General features: G+C 45.7%; 2 protein-coding genes across 6 annotated transcripts in view; one reads left to right on the top strand and one right to left on the bottom strand.

Moving 5' to 3' along the window:
* On the top strand, positions 1-17,837 carry LCT (lactase). Of its 5 annotated transcripts, XM_027656213.1 has the most exons (17): positions 1-738; positions 1,658-1,737; positions 2,976-3,059; positions 3,490-3,592; positions 4,245-4,320; positions 5,080-5,767; positions 6,126-6,771; positions 8,026-9,585; positions 9,883-10,151; positions 10,615-10,905; positions 11,750-11,948; positions 12,355-12,557; positions 12,919-13,028; positions 13,595-13,729; positions 14,662-14,885; positions 15,688-15,924; positions 16,587-17,837. In XM_027656213.1, exons 1-17 carry the CDS (start codon positions 75-77, stop codon positions 16,796-16,798), a joined length of 5,781 nt encoding a protein of 1,926 aa, XP_027512014.1. In that variant the 5' UTR covers positions 1-74; the 3' UTR covers positions 16,799-17,837. The 5 variants fall into 5 exon arrangements, with proteins under 5 accessions (XP_027512014.1, XP_027512010.1, XP_027512011.1 ...); XM_027656209.1 differs by lacking the exons at positions 1-738; positions 1,658-1,737; positions 2,976-3,059; positions 3,490-3,592; positions 4,245-4,320 and having other exon boundaries at positions 5,086-5,767; positions 15,688-15,775; positions 15,880-15,924; XM_027656210.1 differs by lacking the exons at positions 1-738; positions 1,658-1,737; positions 2,976-3,059; ... (3 more) ...; positions 15,688-15,924; positions 16,587-17,837 and adding an exon at positions 14,026-14,075 and having other exon boundaries at positions 5,086-5,767.
* Positions 17,368-20,588, bottom strand: part of UBXN4 (UBX domain protein 4) — a 14,604-nt gene continuing 11,383 nt past the window's right edge. Inside the window, exons 9-13 of the mRNA XM_027656216.1 lie at positions 20,403-20,530; positions 19,584-19,686; positions 19,106-19,237; positions 18,578-18,786; positions 17,368-18,007 (exon numbers count right to left, since the gene is read on the bottom strand). Of these exons, the coding sequence (XP_027512017.1) occupies positions 17,869-18,007; positions 18,578-18,786; positions 19,106-19,237; positions 19,584-19,686; positions 20,403-20,530 (711 nt within the window). The 3' untranslated portion in view covers positions 17,368-17,868. The remainder of the gene's footprint in view (positions 18,008-18,577; positions 18,787-19,105; positions 19,238-19,583; positions 19,687-20,402; positions 20,531-20,588) is intronic.

The raw sequence follows: 20,588 nt of genomic DNA on the forward strand, positions 1-20,588 counted from the left end.
ATAATTCTGGTTAAATATTACTTCTGCTGTCTTATAAGTAGTGTGGAATTACCATTTGTGAAGTAGGCTCAGAAATGGAGCTGATTTGCACGACATTCATCTTCTTTCTCTTGGTCTCTCCCAGCCTTGGGATAGATGGAGAATTTGCTCAGAATTTTATCGCTATTGCTGGGCCTCTGCCCAGTGAGTTGGCAGATAAATTGGGTCTGAGGGACCAAGTGCTGCCCCAGGAGGAGCAGGGCCCTGCTGTGGCTGAAGCACAGGGTTCCCTGTGCCAACAAGACCTCGTGGCTTCGGAGCTGCCCCGGTACTTCTCCCACCTTCAGGAGATCGGGGCGACACACTACAAAGTGTTCCTGCCGTGGTCACACATCCTTCCCGAGGGGAATGCCAGGGAGCCGGATGAAGCTCAGGTGCAGTGCTACAGGGAGCTGCTCCAGGCCCTGGTTGCTGCAGAGCTCAGCCCCGTGGTGGTCCTGCACCACCAGCGTGTCCCCGGCACTGTGACCGCACGGGCCGGAGGGAGGGAAGCCGGTGCTTTTGCCAGCCTTTTTGTAGAGTATGCACAGTTCTGCCTCCGTGCTTTTGGGGACCTGGTGGATGTGTGGGTCACCTTCAGTGACCTGCAGGAGGTCCTGCACAGCCTGCCTTACCCTGACCCCCAGGACAGAGCCCAGGCTGTGGCTGCTGCCCATGAAGGATTTTACACCATCTTCCATGAGAAACACTCGCCGGCGGGTAAGGAGAGGGGGGACAGGGATATTTCCAATATGACTCACAGATATGTTGTGATGGGATTGAGTGGCAACTGCCACATGCAGTCTCTGTGTATTTTTGTGTACCTCTTCCTAACCCACAGAGCAAAGACCAAAAACTGCCTGAAATGTGCATGGAACCATGAAAAAACAAGGCACAAGAAGTCTCCTGTGAGATAACAATAGTGTGAGGAAGTCTGCAGTGTCCTTTGGTTGACTTTCCTCATTGCAGACACTGGGGTTTTATAGTAATTAAATCTAAAATCTACCTGTGTTACACAGAGCAACAGAATTTCACCTGTTCCATGGTGGGTACCTGGGATTTTCCAAGCAACTGTCCCCCGGGGTCTGCCTTCTCTGGCCTTGGAATTTTTCTGTCTCAAAGAGACAGCTGGTAGAGCTGACTGAGTCAACATTTCTGTATCCACATTTTTAATGAATGAATTTATATTTCATTCTTGCTTTTGTCAGGAATACTTTGCTGTATGGTTCACACTATCTGGTGTTGAGAAGTTGCCCAGCTTCTCTCCTGTGTCTCCTGTCCCCCAAGTTCCTGTTCCCCCAGCATCTCAGAAGCATTCAGCACAGAATGCATTTTAAAAAAATAACCACTATAGAACCACCACAAAGGCGTGAAAATTAAAGATACTACTTATAATTACGCAGAGAGTGGAAGGGCACAATTTATTGACAAAGGCTTCCTGAATTCTGCCTTTGAGTTTCTGCCTTCTGCGGCTCTCCATTGAAATCACAGTGGGAATTCTGAGATCCCCTACCCAAGGCACTGTCTGCTGTTCCACAGCTTCAAAAATTTAACACTGATTTTAAAATAACTGTAATAAACTGAAGGTTTTATTTGTCCTTAATATGTTACTAGCAGACTGCCTCGTTTTTCTTTCCAGGTGGAAAGCTGTCCATTGCTTTAGAAACAGGTGGTGTTTTGGACAGTGCTTCTTCAGAACTGCTTTCAATTTCTCTTCAGGTAACTTACAAAATTATATACATTTGACTTGATTTAACTTGATTTTCGTGTATGGGATCAAGTGACTTTTTGCAAGTTTGTAGATTTTTTTAAAGATTTTTAAGATTTTTTAAATTTTAGGGTTTTTTTAAAGATTTTGGCAAGCTGACCGATTGACCAGTTTGGTAAGTTTTACTTATTTCATTAGTCTAATTACATGAAGCTAGCTAATTTAAAAAAATTCCTTCAGCATCTTTTCTTGGCTGGTAAGCACTGATTAAGATAGATGGAGACATATTTGCTCTCATAATTGGCAATTTTAGCAATATACTTGCCTAAATGACAAGGTGTCTCCAAGAAGTGTACCCGTTATCTTTTGCTTTGCACCTACTTAATGCACACCAAAGATATGAATACTTTATTTTAAATAACTGCTATTTAAAAAATCTGCTGATTATGTTAAAACACAGCCTGAGCTGTGCTAACAGTGATGTAGTTGCACAGGGAAGGCAAAACATGAGGAGAAATTTATCTCTACAAAGACAGTGAAATCCTTTCTGGAAGATCAAGTTCTCTGTTCATATTCACCCAGAGGATGTTGATGTGAACAAATGACAGTGCAGGGTTTTTGCTGTATTCATAATCCTGCAAAATCAGTACTGGGGTGAACAGTGTTGTAGGTATGACATTGCAAGGACTTGAGCAAGGTGTGGTTTGTAGGGAGAGAACAGAAATTGCATCACACAAGCTGGCTAAACTAGAAGAGAACCTTAGACTGAAAAATAAACTGAAAGCTTATCAGTTTTCTTCCAAATTCATCAGCTGGTGTAATAAGGGAATACAATTTGTTCCCTTGTTCCCTTGAGATTTCTGAAGTGGACTTTCCCCAAAGGGTTATTGATAAGGCCTGACCCACACAGTTGCAAAGGTTTCTCTGATTAATCACAGTCTTACTAATTAAGGAAGCCACTGTAAATGATTAATATTATATTCATAAAATAATCCTAGAATTTAATTTAGCTCTTTAAATTTTACTTTGTTTGGAGGGAGACATACAAAACACATCTTCCCAGACAGTATCTAGTTTGAGCTCATTATTTTGTCCAGGGCTCCCATGTAGCTTTATGGCTTCTTACTCCAGCAAAATGTCTTTATCAAACCTTTCAGAATTTTATGTATTTTTAATGTAAAACCTGCAAAAAACCCCCACCAAAAACCATTTTACTCCAGGATGATTCTTTTCCTTTTCTTTATTCCAGGATTCAGTAGACTTTCTCTCTCTCAACCTTCAGTACCAGTGTGGAAATGAAACAGATTTCTACAAGAAATTAGATGAATTCCAGGTAACATTATGCAAAGGGTTAAAATGAGAGCAGCAGACAACTGCCCATAAATAGAGGTGGAATTTCATGGTCCTTGATACATGTCTGAACAGTCCTGATTTTCTGGGAGAACTCAGACAACAGCTACACTGGGAAGCAGCTGCATGGTGCTCACTTGCTTCTCTGTTGTTATTCTGACTTCAAAACACATGTTGGAAAGTGCTGGAAAGGATCATCTTGGTCTTGTTGATGCATTTATGACCAGAATGGCAGAATCCTTCTGTCCAGGATTGAAAACCTGCATTCTTAAATTCCATAAAACAAGAGTCATCCAGTATCTGGGCAGCACAATAAGGAGCTGCCCATGTAGAATGCAAAAACTGCTATAGCATGTTTTTAGGAGCTGGCTGATGCTTCTTTTCGCGCTGGTCTCTGACTTCTGGTTTTGCAGAGTGTCTGGAAGGACATAGAGATCTTGGTTTTTAGTCTGAAGTTCCTTGATTGTGCTTCCATGGAAGAGAATCCTTTCATACCAGTAGCTGCCATTGTCACAGGTAAGTGGCATTTCAAGAAGGAGGAGAGTTTTTTAGCTAAGATCTGCATGATAAATTATAGAGGAAATTCAAAATTGTCCAATTTAGGCTGCTGCTATTAGATGAAATAACTATTTGGTCTTTTGTAGCCTTCTTGGAAAATTAAGGATGGATGGTGAGTGTTAAGGGAGAGGAAGCAGGAAATTCCCCCCAAAGCTTTTTGTAATTTTCATCAGCCACAAGTTGTGACGTGAGAGGTTTAGGTTGGATACAAGGAAAAATTTCTTCACCAAAAGGGTTGTCAAGCACTGGCACAGCTGCCCAGGGCAGTGGTGGAGTCACCATCCCTGGAGGGATTTGAAAGGTGTGCAGATGTGGCACTTGGGGACGCTACAACACTGGTGTTGTTTGGCAGTGCTGGGTTAACAGCTGGTCTTGATAATCCTAGAGATCTTTTCCGCCCTAAATGGTTCAATGATTCTATGACAATTTTTTAACATGAACTTATAAATACCTAATACAGAACCCAATACATCTGATCTGAGAAAAACAGCTCTTAGTTATGAGAAGCACCTCGTTCCTCCAGGAGTAACTGTCTGTACAGGCGGTGCCGTGCAGTCCATGGCTCCTGAGTTGGGACCGAGTCCTTCACTTACTGTTTGCTTGTTTTCAGCTCTTAATAGAGAAGGAACACGGACGATTGGATATGACATTAGTGAGTTCTTGGACTACTTGTCTCATGTTTCAAGGTACAGTGTTTCATCTTTAAATCAGATAATAAAACGGTGTCTTCTAGAAACCTGTGAGCAGGCAGAGACAAGACAGTTGTAGTGGTAAAGGCTGTTGTCAGTGGCTGAGAGGGCTGGAAAGGGAGGCCTTTCTGCTGAGCCCAGTCTCTTGGGATTACAGGCAATCCTCTATCCTGCTACTAATCCCATAATGTAATCCTCTTCCACTCTCTCATCCTTAGTTACCCAAATTGCACCTTCAAGCCAATAGTGGCAAGTATGTTTTCCAAGCCTTCTGCTCTTTTCAAGAGCAAAATAGTTATAAATAAACAAATCCAATAGAGGCTTTCCTAGGGGAGAAGCCAACTGGACCTATGGAAAGGTGAGAGATGTCAGTGTGCAGGGAGGCGCTGAGGATTACAGAAGTGGGATTGATTAGTTTTAGCTTATCCCATGGAAACTCAATGAGAGCAGTTGTAGCACATGGAATTTCTACACACTGCAACAATTTTGTTTGTATCTCTGACCTGGCTGTAATGGATTATGAGAATCTGCCTGCAGATTAGATATCTGGCACGTGAGCTGCTCAGCAGTTACCTCACTGCCCTCCACCTGGGTGGCAGCAGGTTGGGTTGATCAGATGACAAAGGAACTGTACCCTAAAGTGGCTCATGTGACCTGAATGGGAAGCAAAAAAATTAGTTTATCCTCCGTGTTTGCAAGTTCTGTGGCAGTGGCATTTACCTTGGGGATTTTAACTACTTTTTATTCCATTTCCAGCCAAACAGATACTCTACAGGAGAACCCAGCTGCTGTTGTTGCCCCTCGCTCCTCCTACCAAACAGTTTGGGAAATGTTTGCTGGGCAGTCTGAACTGGAGAGGGATTCTTTTCTGCAAGATGTTTTCCCAGGTGGTTTCCTCTGGGGCACATCCACAGGTGCCTTCAACATTGAAGGAGCTTGGGCAGAGGATGGGAAAGGGGAGAGCATCTGGGATCATTTTGGGCATGCAGGCCATGTCCACCTGAACCAAACAGCAGATGTGGCATGTGACAGCTACTACAAAACCAGCTATGACATTTTCCTGCTCAGGGGTCTTCACCCCCAGCTGTACAAGTTTTCTGTGTCCTGGCCTAGGATTTTCCCTACTGGCACCAATGAGACCATCAACTCCAAAGGTGTTGATTATTACAACCAGTTAATTAACCAGCTGTTGGACTCTCACATTGAGCCCATGGTGACTCTGTTCCACTGGGACCTCCCCCAGGCTCTGCAGGCCCTTGGGGGCTGGCAGAATGACAGTGTCATAGATGCTTTTGTGAGCTATGCAGACTTCTGCTTTTCCACTTTTGGGGATCGTGTCAAGCTTTGGATCACATTCCATGAGCCCTGGGTTATCAGCTACGCTGGCTACGGCACCGGGGAGCATCCCCCAGGAATCACTGACCCAGGAGTGGCATCTTACAAGGTAGGGACATAGGAATAACTAGGATCCTGCAGCTGCTTTTGTTGGGTTGTTTTCCTCTAATGTTCTCTACTTTAACTATGTTCAAGCCTAATGTGGCCTCTGAGACAACTATTTGCTTGTTGGATTTGTGGTACCTGCAAAAAATGGGTTTGTTAACAGGGGCTAGATGTTCTTATTTTGTTTTATTTTTCCATTCTGAAAGCTGGTGTTGATAGATAGTCAGATTCTCCAGCTTATGCATTTTGTCAAGGCTTTTTCTTTTGGATGAAGAGGCCATTTTCACGTGGCAATACGCTGAAGACTCGAGAGCTTTTTTGTGGTGCAGTGTGACATGTGCTGCTCTGCTTTCTGCTCCCAGGTGGCTCACACAATTCTCAAGGCTCATGCCAAGGTCTGGCACCTGTACAATGACAAATACCGCTCTCAGCAGCTGGGAAAGGTGGGGCTGGTGCTGAACTCGGACTGGGCTGAACCCAAGACTCCAACCAGCTCCGAGGACATGAGGGCATCTGAGAGGTACCTGCAGTTCATGCTGGGCTGGTTCGCCCACCCCATATTTGTCAATGGTGATTACCCAGAGATCCTGAAGGCTCAGATCCAGGCAGTGAACCAGCACTGCTCCACAACAGTGGCACAGCTGCCTGTGTTTACAGAGGAGGAGAAGTCCTGGGTGAAAGGGACTGCAGATTTTTTTGGCCTTTCCCACTACACTTCCCGCCTGGTCAGTGCCGGGGCTGACGGGACCTGCGCTCCAGGATACGAGAGCATTGGGAACTTCTCCTTGCACGTGGATCCTTCTTGGCCACAGGCTGCCTCTTCCTGGGTCCATGTGGTCCCTTGGGGGTTGAGAAGGCTGCTGAAGTTTGTATCCCAGGAATACACAGGGACAAAGATCCCAATATACATAGCAGGGAACGGTGTGCCCATGGGAGACACAGGAGATCTCCTTAATGACACCCTGAGAGTGGATTATTTCCGACGGTACATCAACGAGGCCCTAAAAGGTATGCAGAAATCAAATTATTGTATTTTTTTTAAATCATGACAACTGGCTATTTTAGCCCTTCCATGGTGGTTAACTCCAAACCATCAAAGCAGAGTGATACAAGGTCAGCTGCCTGTTGTGTAGTGAGTGTGACCTCATCTACTCCAGCCTGTCTGGTGTCCAGATATGGAGCTCTCCATTCTCTTTAGATATGGGAATAGGTTTTCATAGATATGGATTGATGTACCCTGGACCCTAAGATCAGTTCATATACTCCAGCTCCCCTGAAGATGATTTGCCTGCAGGGTCTTGCCTGTAGAGATCTCACAGATCAGGCCTGAACTGCCTGATTCATCAGATCGGCAGCATCCTGCACCATTTCAGGTTAGAAGTTTTAGAGAGATATTTATATCTTAATCATTTTTGGAAGGTTCCAGTTGTGCTTATGTCTTTGCAAGCTATGTATCTGTTGATGTAAAAATAATATTAGTAACTCAAGTTCTGGGCAGGAACAGAGATTTGAGGTTTCAAACAGAGATTTGATGGATTCTCTTGAGATATTCAAAACAATACTGTCAGGAAAACATTATTAAATATGCTGTGTTAAATATGTTGGTGATCAGTGTACAGCATTTGATCTTCTTGACCTAGTTCTCAACATACTGCTAGGAGTGCTAAAAGAGCTACAGAAAACACAACTTAGCATTGCTGTTGTACCTCAGCAGCAGTAAAGGAGATGGACTGCACATGGGGAGTGAGCTTTTCTGGAGAGAGACAGATGTAGTGCTTTTTTGTAGGCAATGTGAGGGAGGATGCTGGACTTGCCCCTGCTGGCATTGAATACACTGTTCTGCCTTAAGAAACTCTCCTGAGCTCAGGGAAGAAAGCCAAGCACTGAGTACATGCAATGTTTCAGTTCAAGTATGGTGTTAAATCTAAAATGCACCATTACCTTAACTGATGAAATCTACTTGAAAGCAGGAACACAGGGAAAGGGATACCAGTGGCACAAGTGTCCTGTACTCAAATATCTCTTGACTGATACTTCTTTCCTCACACATTTTTATCACTAAGCATTTGACCAGCTCCTGTTAGAGTGCTGACTGCTTTCCTTGCCTGATACTCATAATTGTTTGGGAGTTTTTTTAGCCTAAAAACCCATTTGTAGGTGTTTGGCTTGTCACACCGCCCTCAGTTGTGGTGCTTGTTGTGCTGAGCCGTGTTCAGAGAATGTTCAGGTGTGTAACAGTGTGTGGTGTTGTCTCTGTGGCAGGGGTGAAACACGATGCTGTCGATGTTCAGTTGTACATCGCTCGGTCCCTGGTTGATGGCTTTGAAGGCCCACTGGGGTACAACCTGAAGTTTGGGCTTCATCATGTGGACTTTGAAGACAGCAACAGAGCAAGGACTCCCAAGGCATCTGCTTATTTCTATTCCAGTGTTATTGAAAAGAATGGTTTTCCATCCGAAGCCTTGGGCAGATCTTCTGCACCACTGGTGTTTGACCGACCTGCGCCATCAAAGTTGCCAAATTTACCAGCATCAGAAGTTCCCTCCAAGGCAAAGGTTGTCTGGGAGAAGTTTTCATCTCAGACTGCCTTTGAAAGAGACATGTACTTTCATGGGACATTCCCAGAGGGCTTTACCTGGGGTGTGTCTTCTTCTGCCTACCAGATCGAGGGAGGCTGGGATGCTGATGGCAAGGGGCCCAGCATTTGGGATACCTTCACCCATGTCCCAGGGAATGTAAAGAATAATGACACTGGAGATATTGCTTGTGATAGCTACCACAAGGTGGAGGAAGATATTTACCTGCTGAGAGCCTTGGGGGTAAAGAACTATCGTTTCTCCCTGTCCTGGCCTCGAATTTTCCCCACTGGAAGAAACAACTCAGTCAACAGCCATGGAGTTGACTACTATAACCGTCTCATTGACGGGCTGGTCGCAAACAACATCACTCCAATTGTCACTCTCTACCACTGGGACCTGCCCCAAGCTCTCCAGGACATCGGTGGCTGGGAAAACAACACCCTGATTGACCTGTTTGACAGCTTTGCAGACTTCTGTTTCCAGACCTTCGGGGACAGGGTGAAATTCTGGATCACATTCAATGAGCCCTACGTCATTGCCTGGCTGGGCTATGGCCAGGGGACGTTCCCTCCCAATGTCCAAGACCCTGGCAGTGCTCCCTACAGGGTTGCCCACATCCTGCTGAAGGCCCACGCCAGGGCCTACCACACCTACGACGACAAGTACAGGACCAGCCAGGGAGGGGTCATCGCCCTGTGCCTCTACATCCACTGGGCCGAGCCCAAGTCCCCTGGCGACCCCAGGGACGTGGAGGCTGCAGACAGGTACCTGCAGTTCATGGTGGGCTGGTTTGCACACCCCGTTTTCAAAAACGGGGACTACCCCGAGGCGATGAAGTGGAAGGTTGGGAACAGGAGTGAGCTGCAGGGGCTGCCCTCGTCCCGCCTGCCAGCGTTCACGGCGGAGGAGCGCGAGTACATCCGGGGCACAGCGGATGTGTTCTGCTTCAACACCTACACCTCCAAAATCATCACCCACTCCACAACCCGCCTGCAACCCTTCTCCTATGAGTATGACCAGGAAGTTTCAATCAGCGCTGACAGCTCCTGGCCTTACTCAGGTCTCGAAGGCCATCGGCCCGTGGCCTGGGGGCTCAGGAGGCTCCTGAACTGGATCAAAGAGGAGTATGGAAATCCCCCAATATACGTCATTGAGAACGGGGTGGCGATAAGCACCACACTGGATGTGGATGACAATGCCAGGATATTTTACTACAAAACATACATTGACGAAGCTTTAAAAGGTACCAGTGTTTGCTTTTGTTCTGTTGGGGTGGTGTGTCTCCTCTCTAGATTTCTGGTTCCTTTATTCCTCTGAAGAGTCGTTTTTAAAAGTGGTTAATATCAGTCTTTAAATATCCTGAGCACAATATAAACCTGCTGTTTCTTTTTGTGATCTCCTCTGCATGGCTGTTTGTACTTTGTGTCCTCCAACTGTGAAGAGTGTCTTAATGACCTTTATGAAGCAAGTGAGTTCCTTGGGGTTCATTTAATGTGTGATCATGCCACTGATGCCCTTCCTTTTGTTTCTGGTCTTTCAGCTTCCAGGTTAGACGGTGTTAATCTGAAGGGATACAATGCTTGGTCTTTCATGGATAACTTCGAGTGGTCGGATGGTTATGACCCAAGGTTTGGATTGCTCCAGGTTGATTTCAACAACCCCAACAGGCCCAGGACCCCGAAGCGCTCGGCTGTGTACTACGCTGAAATCATCCGCAGTAATGGGATCCCACTGCCCAAAGAGGATGAGTTTTTGTATGGAGAGTTCCCAAAGAACTTCTCGTGGAGTGTAGCAACTGCAGCGTACCAGGTCAGGAAACAGAGAGGGACTCCTGGAGTGTCTGTGGACAGTTAATTCAGTTTGGATGAGACACCTACAGCTTTTGTAACATTGGGGTTTACTGTAATTAAACATTGGGTTTTACTGTAACTAAGGGTTAGTGTAGCAACTGCTCTAAAAGGGAGGAACTTGGAATTATTTAAGGGTGTGGTTATACCACAGGAAATAGGACAACAGCACAGGCTTCGTAAGATCCAGCCAACATGGAGCAGCAGTGAACTGAAACACTACCTGCTCTGGAACATTGTATTTTGCTAATGTGTCTTGCCTTGAGGCCCAAGGTACAGCAAAAACATTGCTATTTCTAGTCTTAAGCTGATAAGTCAAAATATTGTGTGGCACCACAAACACTAACCGGCTGAATTCTTTGCTAGGCCAAGACCTAAATTTAGGGCTTACTAACAATTTCCCCCCCCTCTTCAATTAATTGCAGATTGAGGGAGGATGGAGAGCAGATGGGAAAGGACTGAGCATTTGGGACAAGTATTCTCACACTCCCCTGAGAATCAGCAACGATGACACTGGAGATGTAGCTTGTGACAGCTACCACAAGATTGAGGAGGATTTAGAAATGCTGAAAAGCCTCAAGGTGTCTCACTATCGGTTTTCCATCTCCTGGTCCCGTGTTCTCCCAGATGGGACCACCAGGTACATCAATGAAATGGGACTGAACTACTACGAAAGGCTCATCGATGCTCTTCTGGCAGCCAACATTAAGCCTCAGGTAACTAAAACTGGTGACTTTGAGGTAACTTAGAAACAACAGAACCCAAGTCTGGTGCTCAGAGCGATGTGTGTATTCCCATCCACACCCTTCTTCACAGAGAAATTTGTTTTCATTGTTTTTCATTGCATTTTGCAAAGAAACATGGGGGTTTGCATGAGTGAATAAACTGGGAATATAGTGATATTTTTACCCAGAAAGATCATAGTAACCTTATTATTGGATGTTTCCAATCACCTTCTTGTCCCTCATCTCCTTGGAAGTAGAGTCCACAAGGACCTACACAGTGATCTTTCCGGACACTGAGGTGAGACTGACCAACTTGTAGTTCCCCAGATCTTCCTTCTTGCCTTTCTTGGAGACAGGTGTAACATTATTCTTTTCTCAGGAGCCAGGAATCTCCACAGGGTCACATACAATGGACAGTGACCTCAGCACTGCATCAGCTCTTTCAGCACTGGTTAGGGAACCTGACCTGCCCTTGTACCAGCCCAGACTGGTGCTCTGTTGGATTGTATTTCACCAGTGCAAGTGCAGTAGTTCTTCACTGAGGAGTTCTTGCTGTCACAAGGTGCTTTTTGGTAAAAGCTCCATCTTCACCCTCAGGCAGTCCCTGGAGTTTGAGTCATTTCCCTACATCCTAAAGAAAACACTGAAACAGTGGCAAAAAGGTATTTTATTTGAGTGCATGAGTGAACACCACAAACTCCAATCACCATTAGGAACAGGTGGCCACAGATCAAAGCACAGTTTGTGTGTTCATAAATGAGTCTGGGTTACTGTCCTTATTTCCAGAAGTGAGAGTGATTGGTTAAGTCCTTTGTCTTGCTGTCTTTCCCCACAGGTAACTCTGTATCACTGGGACCTCCCACAGGCCCTGCAGGACGTCGGTGGGTGGGAGAATGATACAATAATTCAGAGGTTTAAGGAATATGCTGAGCTCCTTTTCCAGAGACTGGGAGATAAAGTGAAATTTTGGATAACCCTCAATGAACCCTACAACACTGCATATCTTGGCCATGGTGTTGGCACAGCTGCTCCAGGTAGGACTGCTGGGCACAACCTCAGAGCCCTGGCAGCACTGTGGGCACAGCTGGTTTGTGCTGTGGCACAGCAGATGCTTGGGGCTGGCAAAGGTAGGCCAAGGAAGGAGATGTGGTGTGGATAGATGGGGTTTGGATTGCTGTGGGGCAGGTCCTTCTTTCACTCTGCCTGTCACCTCCAAGACCAATCCTCCTTCTCCCACTCCTGTAATCCAGCCCTCCTCTGCAGCCCCTGGATTTGACGTGCTGCCTGGAGCAGACCTCAGCTCCAGGGACCGATTTCAGCCCAGGCCTGAAACATTTGTGGACAGTTCTGGGTGTCCTGGGGATTGTGTTAAGCTGGGCAGCAGCCATGAGAAAGCTGGGAAGTGCTGCTCCACTGGCTGTGCTGCCCCTGTCTCTGCAGGAATCTCCACCCGGCCGGGCCGAGCTCCCTACGTGGTGGGACACAACCTGATAAAGGCCCACGCTGAGGTCTGGCACCTCTACAACGAGACCTACAGGGCCAGACAGGGAGGGTTGATCTCCCTCACCATCAGCTCTGACTGGGCAGAGCCTCGGAACCCACACAAGCAGGAGGACATCGAAGCCTCCAGACGGTTCATGCAGGTACAGAGACCCCTGGTCACGGCTCTCCTGCTGCTCCCGGGTCTGTTCATGGGGACAACCCCTCTCCCAGTGCTGGACATGCCCAGAACCTGAAAGAAAAGGATGAGCCAGAGGCACCACTGCAAGGAAATGTATCAGTGTCCTTTGGGGGCTGATCGAGTAGGCAACAGAAATGAGACAAAATACAGTTGCAGTGGCAAAAGCTTATTGAATTTATTGCCTTTATATGGGCATTGCTGGGCATCTCCATGTGCCTGTTTGTTATAAATTAAGGTATCACCTATAAAGCAGCTCGTGACAGAGATATGGTTAAATCCCTCGTTTTGATACATGATTTATCCTCCCTTATTTCCTGGTTTAGTTTTTACTCGGTTGGTTTGCCCATCCCATTTTCAAAAACGGTGATTACAATGAGGTGATGAAGAGAAGGATTCAGGAGCGCAGCCTGGCCCAGGGCCTGAGCCAGTCCCGGTAAGAGCCCAGGCACACACACCTGCTCTTGTTTCACTTGCTGTGCTCAGACCTGCAGCTTTTCTGGGATAGAAGTGCTACATTTCAATGACTCTGTTGCAGTGTTACTATCAACAGCTTATTGTATCCTCACAGAAAACTTCTATTTTCATAGAACCATAGAATAGTTTGGGTTGAAGGGACCTTAAAGATTATCTAGTTCCACAGCAGGGGGGGTTGCCTGTTCCCTGTCTGTACCTCTCTTGCAAACTAAATTTACTAATGTAACACATCTTTGGGGTAATAAGTTGGCAGCTCAGTGATACAGTAAATGCCTGTATCACTGCATTAGACACAGTACTTTACCTGACAACTCCGAAAAATTTGTTTTACCTTTTCTTGAAACTGTGTACTGAACTCTGGCACTGAGAACTCATTGGTCCCTCTGAATTACAGTTCTTATTTTCCATTCCCAATTCCTCCTGTTTTTTCCCATGTTCCTCCAGAAGGATCATGGTTCTGGTCCCAGGGATACCAGCATTACACATGGAGTGTGTTCAGGGTGTGTTCTCTGTTTTCTCTTGCAGACTTCCAGAATTTACTGAAAGTGAAAAGCAAAGAATTAAAGGCACATACGACTACTTTGGTCTAAACCAATACACCACAGTTTTAGCATACAACCTAAACTTTCCCAGGGTTGTTCAGTCATATGACTCTGACAGGTAAGAGATGAATTATTGGTCAAGTAAAATCTGCACACCTGGAGCCTGGGCCAACTGACAAGTGTAAATTGATAGCAAATAAAGCTGTGAGACAGGTATTTTAAGCTGTTGTAACCAATACTTGGGAAAACAGCCCCAAACAGTACCGGTGGTGCTGTTATTTCCATGATAAACATGAATCTTTGAAACACAAAAAGGAAAATTAGAGGATCTGTTAAAGGAAAGAATCTGGACTTGTGAGTTTCCCAGTGGTTTGGGATCAGCTGCAAACAGTTTTTATCATGTTTCCTGTCCAGTCTGCAGTTTGAACTGTGAGGTTATCCTGCTTAATGGGTACTGTTCCATTTGTTTTTAAACAGTTTTAGGTCCCTCACTACATTGGATAAATGTGAGTGCAAAGGCTAAATAGCTAAATCACTTCATGGTTAGGTATATATAAGTAAAGATTTTTCATTAGATACTTGATTTCATCCCCCCAGCTTCAAAAGGTAAAGAATAGGAGCTTATCAGTTTTCCTGATGGGAATTAAAGTAGTGGTGGGACTACACATGGAGGTGAAATTGTCTGCTTTCTGGAACGTTTCCACAGGGAATATATGAAATGGTTGTAACCTGCCTTCGCTGCTGCAGCCCCTGTGGTTTAGCCCCATAGGACACTGGGCTCAGTCTTGCATTCCTGTATGTGGGTATGAAGGGCAATTTTATGTGCTCCAGCATCGCATGATACGTGGAAAGTAGAATTGGTGTCATAGTGTACAGATTTGGAGCCAACATCACACCCTCAGCCACGGCTGATTTACAAAGCAGGAGAAGTGTTTTCTATAAAAACCACTTGTGAGTGGTTTTTAGGGTTGTGGGTACCAGCCCCAGCTCAGCCCTGGGCACTGAGGTGCCAGGAGCTGGGACTGGTCCTCCCCAGTGTCTCCTCCACAGAGGTGTGGCCACAGTGAGCGACCGCAGCTGGCTGGGCTCCGGCTCTACCTGGCTGAAGGTGACACCCTTTGGATTCCGGAAGATCCTGAGGTGGATCAAGGAGGAGTACAACAACCCCCCCATTTATGTGATTGAGAATGGGATCTCGGAGAGAGGGGCCTTTGTGTTCAATGACACCCAGAGGATGCATTACTACCGGAGCTACATCAACGAGGCACTGAAAGGTAGGAGTGGTGGTGGAAACCTCATCAGCCAGAGCTCTGGAGAGCTGGAGACTGGGGTGGATAAAGCAAGGGCGGGAACAGCACTGCCATCACACCTGTTGCACACTCATATATAAGAGTTTACTGAATCCAATTCCAAGAGCCTTTGGGCTTACCAAGAACTGCCACAGAAGTCACAGCTGTGCCAGGAAAGGGATCTAAGGGGAGAACAAACCCTGGGTTTAGCAGGGTAAGGGCAGGTTCCTTCGTTAGGTGCCTCTCTAGCCAAACACTAATTTTGCTTCTAGTTTGACTACTGCTGTGTTTAAAAACTGCATTTAAAAAAAAAAAGGTAAAAAAACCAACCCCCAAACTAGTTTCAGTTACAGCAGTGCTTGAGCAGCTTCAGGAAAGGGCATTTTCAGTTTGCTTTTCTGACATACTGGGAACTGCCAGCCAGGTGTTCAGGAAGTGCTCATTTACTGTGGAGCAAGGCCCCACAAACACTTGTTTCACCAGCTGTTGCATTTTGATGGCTTTTCTTCTCTGTTCCCAAACCTTTGTTTCTCAGACAAAAGCTTTGATTTTCGGAGCAGAGAAAAGCAGTCTCTAGTCCCAGGCAGCGAATAAACTACCCAGGCTGTAACTTGGCAGCTGCAGTAGCACAGAGCAACTGATCTGAGTCAACACGGGAGAGAGGTGGGAATGGGGAAAAAGCCAAAAACCAAGGAGGTGGAGTGTCAGGTGTGGATGTTCTGGAGCATTTCATGCTGTGGCTGGCAAGGGGTGGCACACTGACCTGTTCTCTCTGGTCCTGCCCCAGCCGTGGTGCACGATGGCGTCGACCTACGGGGCTACACCGCGTGGAGCCTGATGGACAACTTCGAGTGGGCCGTGGGCTTTGATGAAAGGTTTGGGCTCTACCACGTGAACTTCTCAGACCCTGCCTTGCCACGGCGCCCCAAGGCCTCTGCCAGGTACTACTCGCAGATCATAAACTGCAATGGGTTTCCAGACCCAGCAACGGGCCCACATCCCTGTCTGGAACCGGAGCCAGAAGGTAAGCGGTGCAGCAGGAATTGTGTGCTTGCATCTGATTCCAGTTCCTAAAGGTCTCCATAATCTACAGTCTTTAGAGACAGCATTTCCTGCAGTATTCCCTCTAAGGGCTCTTGTCATCATCAGTCCTTGTTCTGACTGAAGATATCCATGTACAGTGATACCATTCCTGTGTGCAAAACCAGACTAACGCTGAAATCATGTGTGAGAGCCCCTCAACACACATCTGTCTCCAACATGAAGCAAGAGAGTTATTCCATTAGACTTTTCTCTGACTAACAACTGCCCAGGATGTGGTTTTCCAAACCACACACATTCAGTACTCCCCCATTTCTTCTAATCAGTTTTGAGTACTTTATACAAATCAGTGTTTTGGGTAAGCCTTTGGAAATACTGATCCTTTTGTGATTCATGTTCTCTGAACTAGAGGAGGACAATCAACAGTACCCAGTGTTAGTGTGGGGGTCTGGGGATGACCGTGGATGCCTGAGAAGCCTCACCTGCACTCAGAATTGCACTATCAGCCTCTGCTGTGCCTTCACTCTGAGCCAGAACTGTGTCAATCCCTGATCCCCAGAGTAGGGAACAGCACAGTGGAAAGCCGTGTGGAGGCAGGAAGCAGCTCCCCCAGGCTCTGTACTAACACTTCATTATTGTTTCCAGTGACACCACCAGACCCCACTCCAGGAGCAGCTGCCACTGTGAGCTTTTTGGGATTGGATTTGACATCCCAGAGTGCGGAAATTGCCCTGTACGTGCTTTTTGCTCTTTCAGGAGTTGGAGCCTTGGCCTTGGCTCTTTTTGGATACAAATTCGGAAAATCAGTCAAAAGATCCCATAAACAATCAGACATGGAACTGAGAAGCAAAATGTAACATTTCCACTTGCTCAAATGGTTGTTGGGTTTTGTTTTTCTTTAAAAAAAAGTTTCTACCACCAGGAGAAGGAACTTGGTCTTGTACTGCTGCAGCTTTGTGTCTTGCCTCAGAGATGGCTCCCCAGCATTGTGGTGTTTGCTTTTCCCAGCTTTAAAATGGGGAGGAAAATTATTTTTCTGTGTTAACTGTCTCTTTTCTCCATGGGCATCATTGTTTTGATTTCTTAAGGACCAAAGTCAAAGTGCTTGTTCCTGCCTGCATGTGAGGTTTCTGAGTTTCAGCTGTTTGGGCTTCAGCATCTTCAGTGGATCTGAGGGCAGCCCCTCAAAGCTCTACTGCTTCTTAGTGTTTTTAAGACAAGTTAGTGCCTATACTGGTGAAAACTGGTCTAGACTGTACTGTTCTAGTGCAGCTACTGCACAGACTGGGTTTTTACCCCCCTTTTCCTTTATGTCATGTACAGCAAGGTCATTTAAACTGGATCAAAACGTTTCTCTGCTGTGTTTTGTGTTTCCTTGCTTCCCTGTGCCACAAGAACTTCAGAGGAACTTCACAAGACAGTGATGTTTTTCTGGAAAATAGTTTATTGAGTGCTTAGGGAATTAAAAACTACAAGGTTTTGCTTGCAGTTGCAGAAGCAAGAAAAAAGTTAAACATAAATTAGTTACCTGATTTGCTACTTATAGTGCTTCTGAAACCCTCATTTTAATCAGTCATTGTCTACCATGACCTTTATATTAATATATCTGGCCCTTAGATTCATGTAGCAGAATATTTATAGATTAAAAAGTGCCTTTCTATGGCAGAGGGTAATAATTATGAAAGCTGATGGAGGTTTTCAGTCTTTTGACCTTTTTTGCTTCTAGGTCTCACCTATACTCACTTGATTTTTCTGACATAGGTGACTCCATTCCATACTCCACCGCAGGAATAAGAATTAAGTAATTCAGTCAGTGTAAAATAAGCCCCACTTGTCCAGAACCTTTAGTTGACTTAGATCAAATAAGAGAAGAGAAGGAAAAAAAAAAAAAAAAAAGCAGCCAGATAGTAACTGCAGTTACTCAAAACTACATTTGTTGTGTAGAATTTCCATTCCAAGTATTGTTTTCATCTTCTCCATCATCTTGAGTCCTCAGTCTGTATATTTTGCCTTCTTTTTTGAAGTCGTCCCCCCGCTTTTCCACGGCTCGTTTCCTGACTGCTTGCCTAGGGCACAAAGGACAGAGGTTTGAGTTTCCCCAGCAAGGGGGGCAGCAGATGCAATAAACACAAATTGCAAATCATTCCTTCTCTTATCTCCAGTCATAGTTTTCTTCAGCCCTTTGTGTCCTTGGGAAGCAATACCCAGGTGAAAATGTGTCACTTAGCAGTCGGCCAAACTGACAGAATCTCACTTCCCTGTCACTGAGGAAGATGTGGCTGCTTCACCCAGAATGGCCCAGCAGCTGTCCTGGTGCAGGGGAGATCTCATGCAGTACAAACCCTGTCAGAATCACACTCTAGCTGCCTGAGTTTCATGTACAACCACATCATAACCATTTGATGTCTCATTTTCAACACACTATCTGAAGTAAAAAGTAGCATACTAAATAACAAATATCATCCCAAGCTGAAGTGAAGCCACCTTTGCAGTTACAGCTAAATTCCCTGTTCATAAATGACTTTTAAAGACAATGCTTTTTCTGGTCTGTAATTGGAAGTGCAGTTCCCCACTACAAGATTAAAGCAATTCCAGCGAGTAGCCTGAGAAACAGCTGCCTTGACCACTTGTCTCACCTGCTCTGCTCGAGGCTGCTCGAGGTTGAAGGGCCTGAATGGTCTTGCTGATGAGCTGCTCTCACCGCGGGCTGGGAGGGGGGTGGGCTCGTAAACAGAAAGTTGCTAATGAATCTCCAAACCGCTAAGAGGGGGTAAAGTATCGTGCCCAGGAACTTCCACAGGTCACTGCCTGAAGCCTGGACAACAGAAGTAGCAGGTCTTCCCGCCTGGTCAGGAATACACAAAGCACATTTGTCAGATATTGAAGTCATGCTCTTGTAGACAGAGTATTATACACGTAATTTAGAAGCAGCTCAGCAGAGACACATTAGACAGACAAACGTCAGTGCCACCATTCATCTGCTTCAGAAGAACTCCAAGTGAATCTTGACAAAAACTAAAGTAATTTTGCAATCTGTGTAGACACAGAAAAGCCCCAAATTCAAGCCAAATATTATGAGGGCTGACAAACAGTAAACACCCATCTGCAGCAGTGCTGCCTGCAGGACAGTGAAACAGTGAAACATGAACCAAGCCAACACCCACCGGCAGCAGCACCACTGAAGCACTGGGTGCTAACTCCAGTTCCAGTAACTTCTTTCCATAATCTTCTTTGGTGAACTCCCTCCTGGGAAACATCGTCGCCAGTGAGAAATTGCCGTAAGTGTTACCAACCGTCTGGGAAAAACAGAAAGGAAACTCTTCATTTGTATTATATTGGTAACTATTCACTTTCAAACAACTGCTGATTTGCCAGTTGAGTATATCTTATGTACCTTGCTAAGATTTCTTATCAAACTATCAATCATCTTCATAGTAGGATATGAGGGGATCTTTCACTCCTCTGTATCTCTTCCTGATGATACACAGCAGTGATACAAAGGTGGCACTAGAAAGTGATGCTGCCAAAACCCCCTTCAAACACTCACCAAGGAGAGGAGCTGATGACAACTCCACCACAACTAGTTGATGCTACACTGAGCTGTAATCAGCCTGTAGCTGAGAGAACAAACCCACAGTTTACCTGTGCAGCAAACTGCCTTGCTTCTTCCAGCCGTGCTTCCGATGGGAACTGGTTGGTGAAGGAAGATCCATCTGGGAGGCGGAACTGGATCCTGGCTATTGCACTGCAGGACATACGGGGGTCAGTCAGCACACAAACAGTTACAGACACACACTCCTGGGGCTTTAGCTTGGCTGGACTGAAATGTGGCAGAGAGGGACAGTCATCCTACTCCTGGCAGTGCAGATGGGTTGGATTCACAGTGGATAATCTCTTGCTTATCTCTCACCCTGCATCTCTTCCATAACTCCATACACAGGCTCTGTAGGTCAGAATCATTCTTAAAACAGCAGCACTGGGTAAGGCAGGAGGCAGCTCTGCCAAGGTCCCAGCCAAGTCTTGCTGAATCCCAGCCCACCATTCACAGCCCAGCAGCTGGATCAGCACCACTCCCCAGCAGTGCCACTGTCAGCCACTCTGTCCCCTCATTACCATTCACATCCTCACCTTATCTAGTCCCCCATCCAGCCCCATTACACTTGGTATTTAAATCAAAGATCAGGCAGAAAAAGCTCTTATCTAACCAAAATAACACACAAGGAAAGGTGGTGTTTCATAATCAGCAATGTCAAAAGGATAAAAGTTATCAGAGAACATAATGTTCATGAAAATAGCTACGAATTAATGTGGGAAAAAAAGCCAACTTTTAATGTCACTGTTTAAACAGTTTAATACTGCGACATGTTGTCAATAGATTAGGATAGATATTAAATCTGTTGAAAGCTTGTTTCTTTACCTCACTCCCCAAAAATATACCCTTGTTTCTCTACAGCAGCTCACCTTCTCTCCCTTTGAGTTGCTTCTTTCCTGGCCTCTAGTTCAGCCTGTTTGGCCTGAAGAGCTGCAGCTTTTGCAGCTTCTGCCTCTTCCTTGGATTTTGCAAAGCGAGCTGCTCTCTCAGCACGGTCCTGGCAGAAGGAGCAAAGAGAAACCTTAATTTTTGCTATAAGTTGTTGCTTAACATTC

The sequence above is a fragment of the Corapipo altera genome, unplaced genomic scaffold, assembly GCF_003945725.1.
Source record: "Corapipo altera isolate COAL_440 unplaced genomic scaffold, ASM394572v1 68, whole genome shotgun sequence".
Classification (NCBI taxonomy): domain Eukaryota; kingdom Metazoa; phylum Chordata; class Aves; order Passeriformes; family Pipridae; genus Corapipo; species Corapipo altera.

Excerpts from the sequence above, each read along its gene's own strand:
- LCT (XM_027656213.1), top strand. The coding sequence starts at position 75 with ATGGAGCTGATTTGCACGACATTCATCTTCTTTCTCTTGGTCTCTCCC. Across the intron at positions 4,321-5,079 it reads TACTTGTCTCATGTTTCAAG|CCAAACAGATACTCTACAGG; the intron begins GTACAGTGTTTC and ends TTCCATTTCCAG. Across the intron at positions 10,906-11,749 it reads CAGCCAACATTAAGCCTCAG|GTAACTCTGTATCACTGGGA; the intron begins GTAACTAAAACT and ends CTTTCCCCACAG.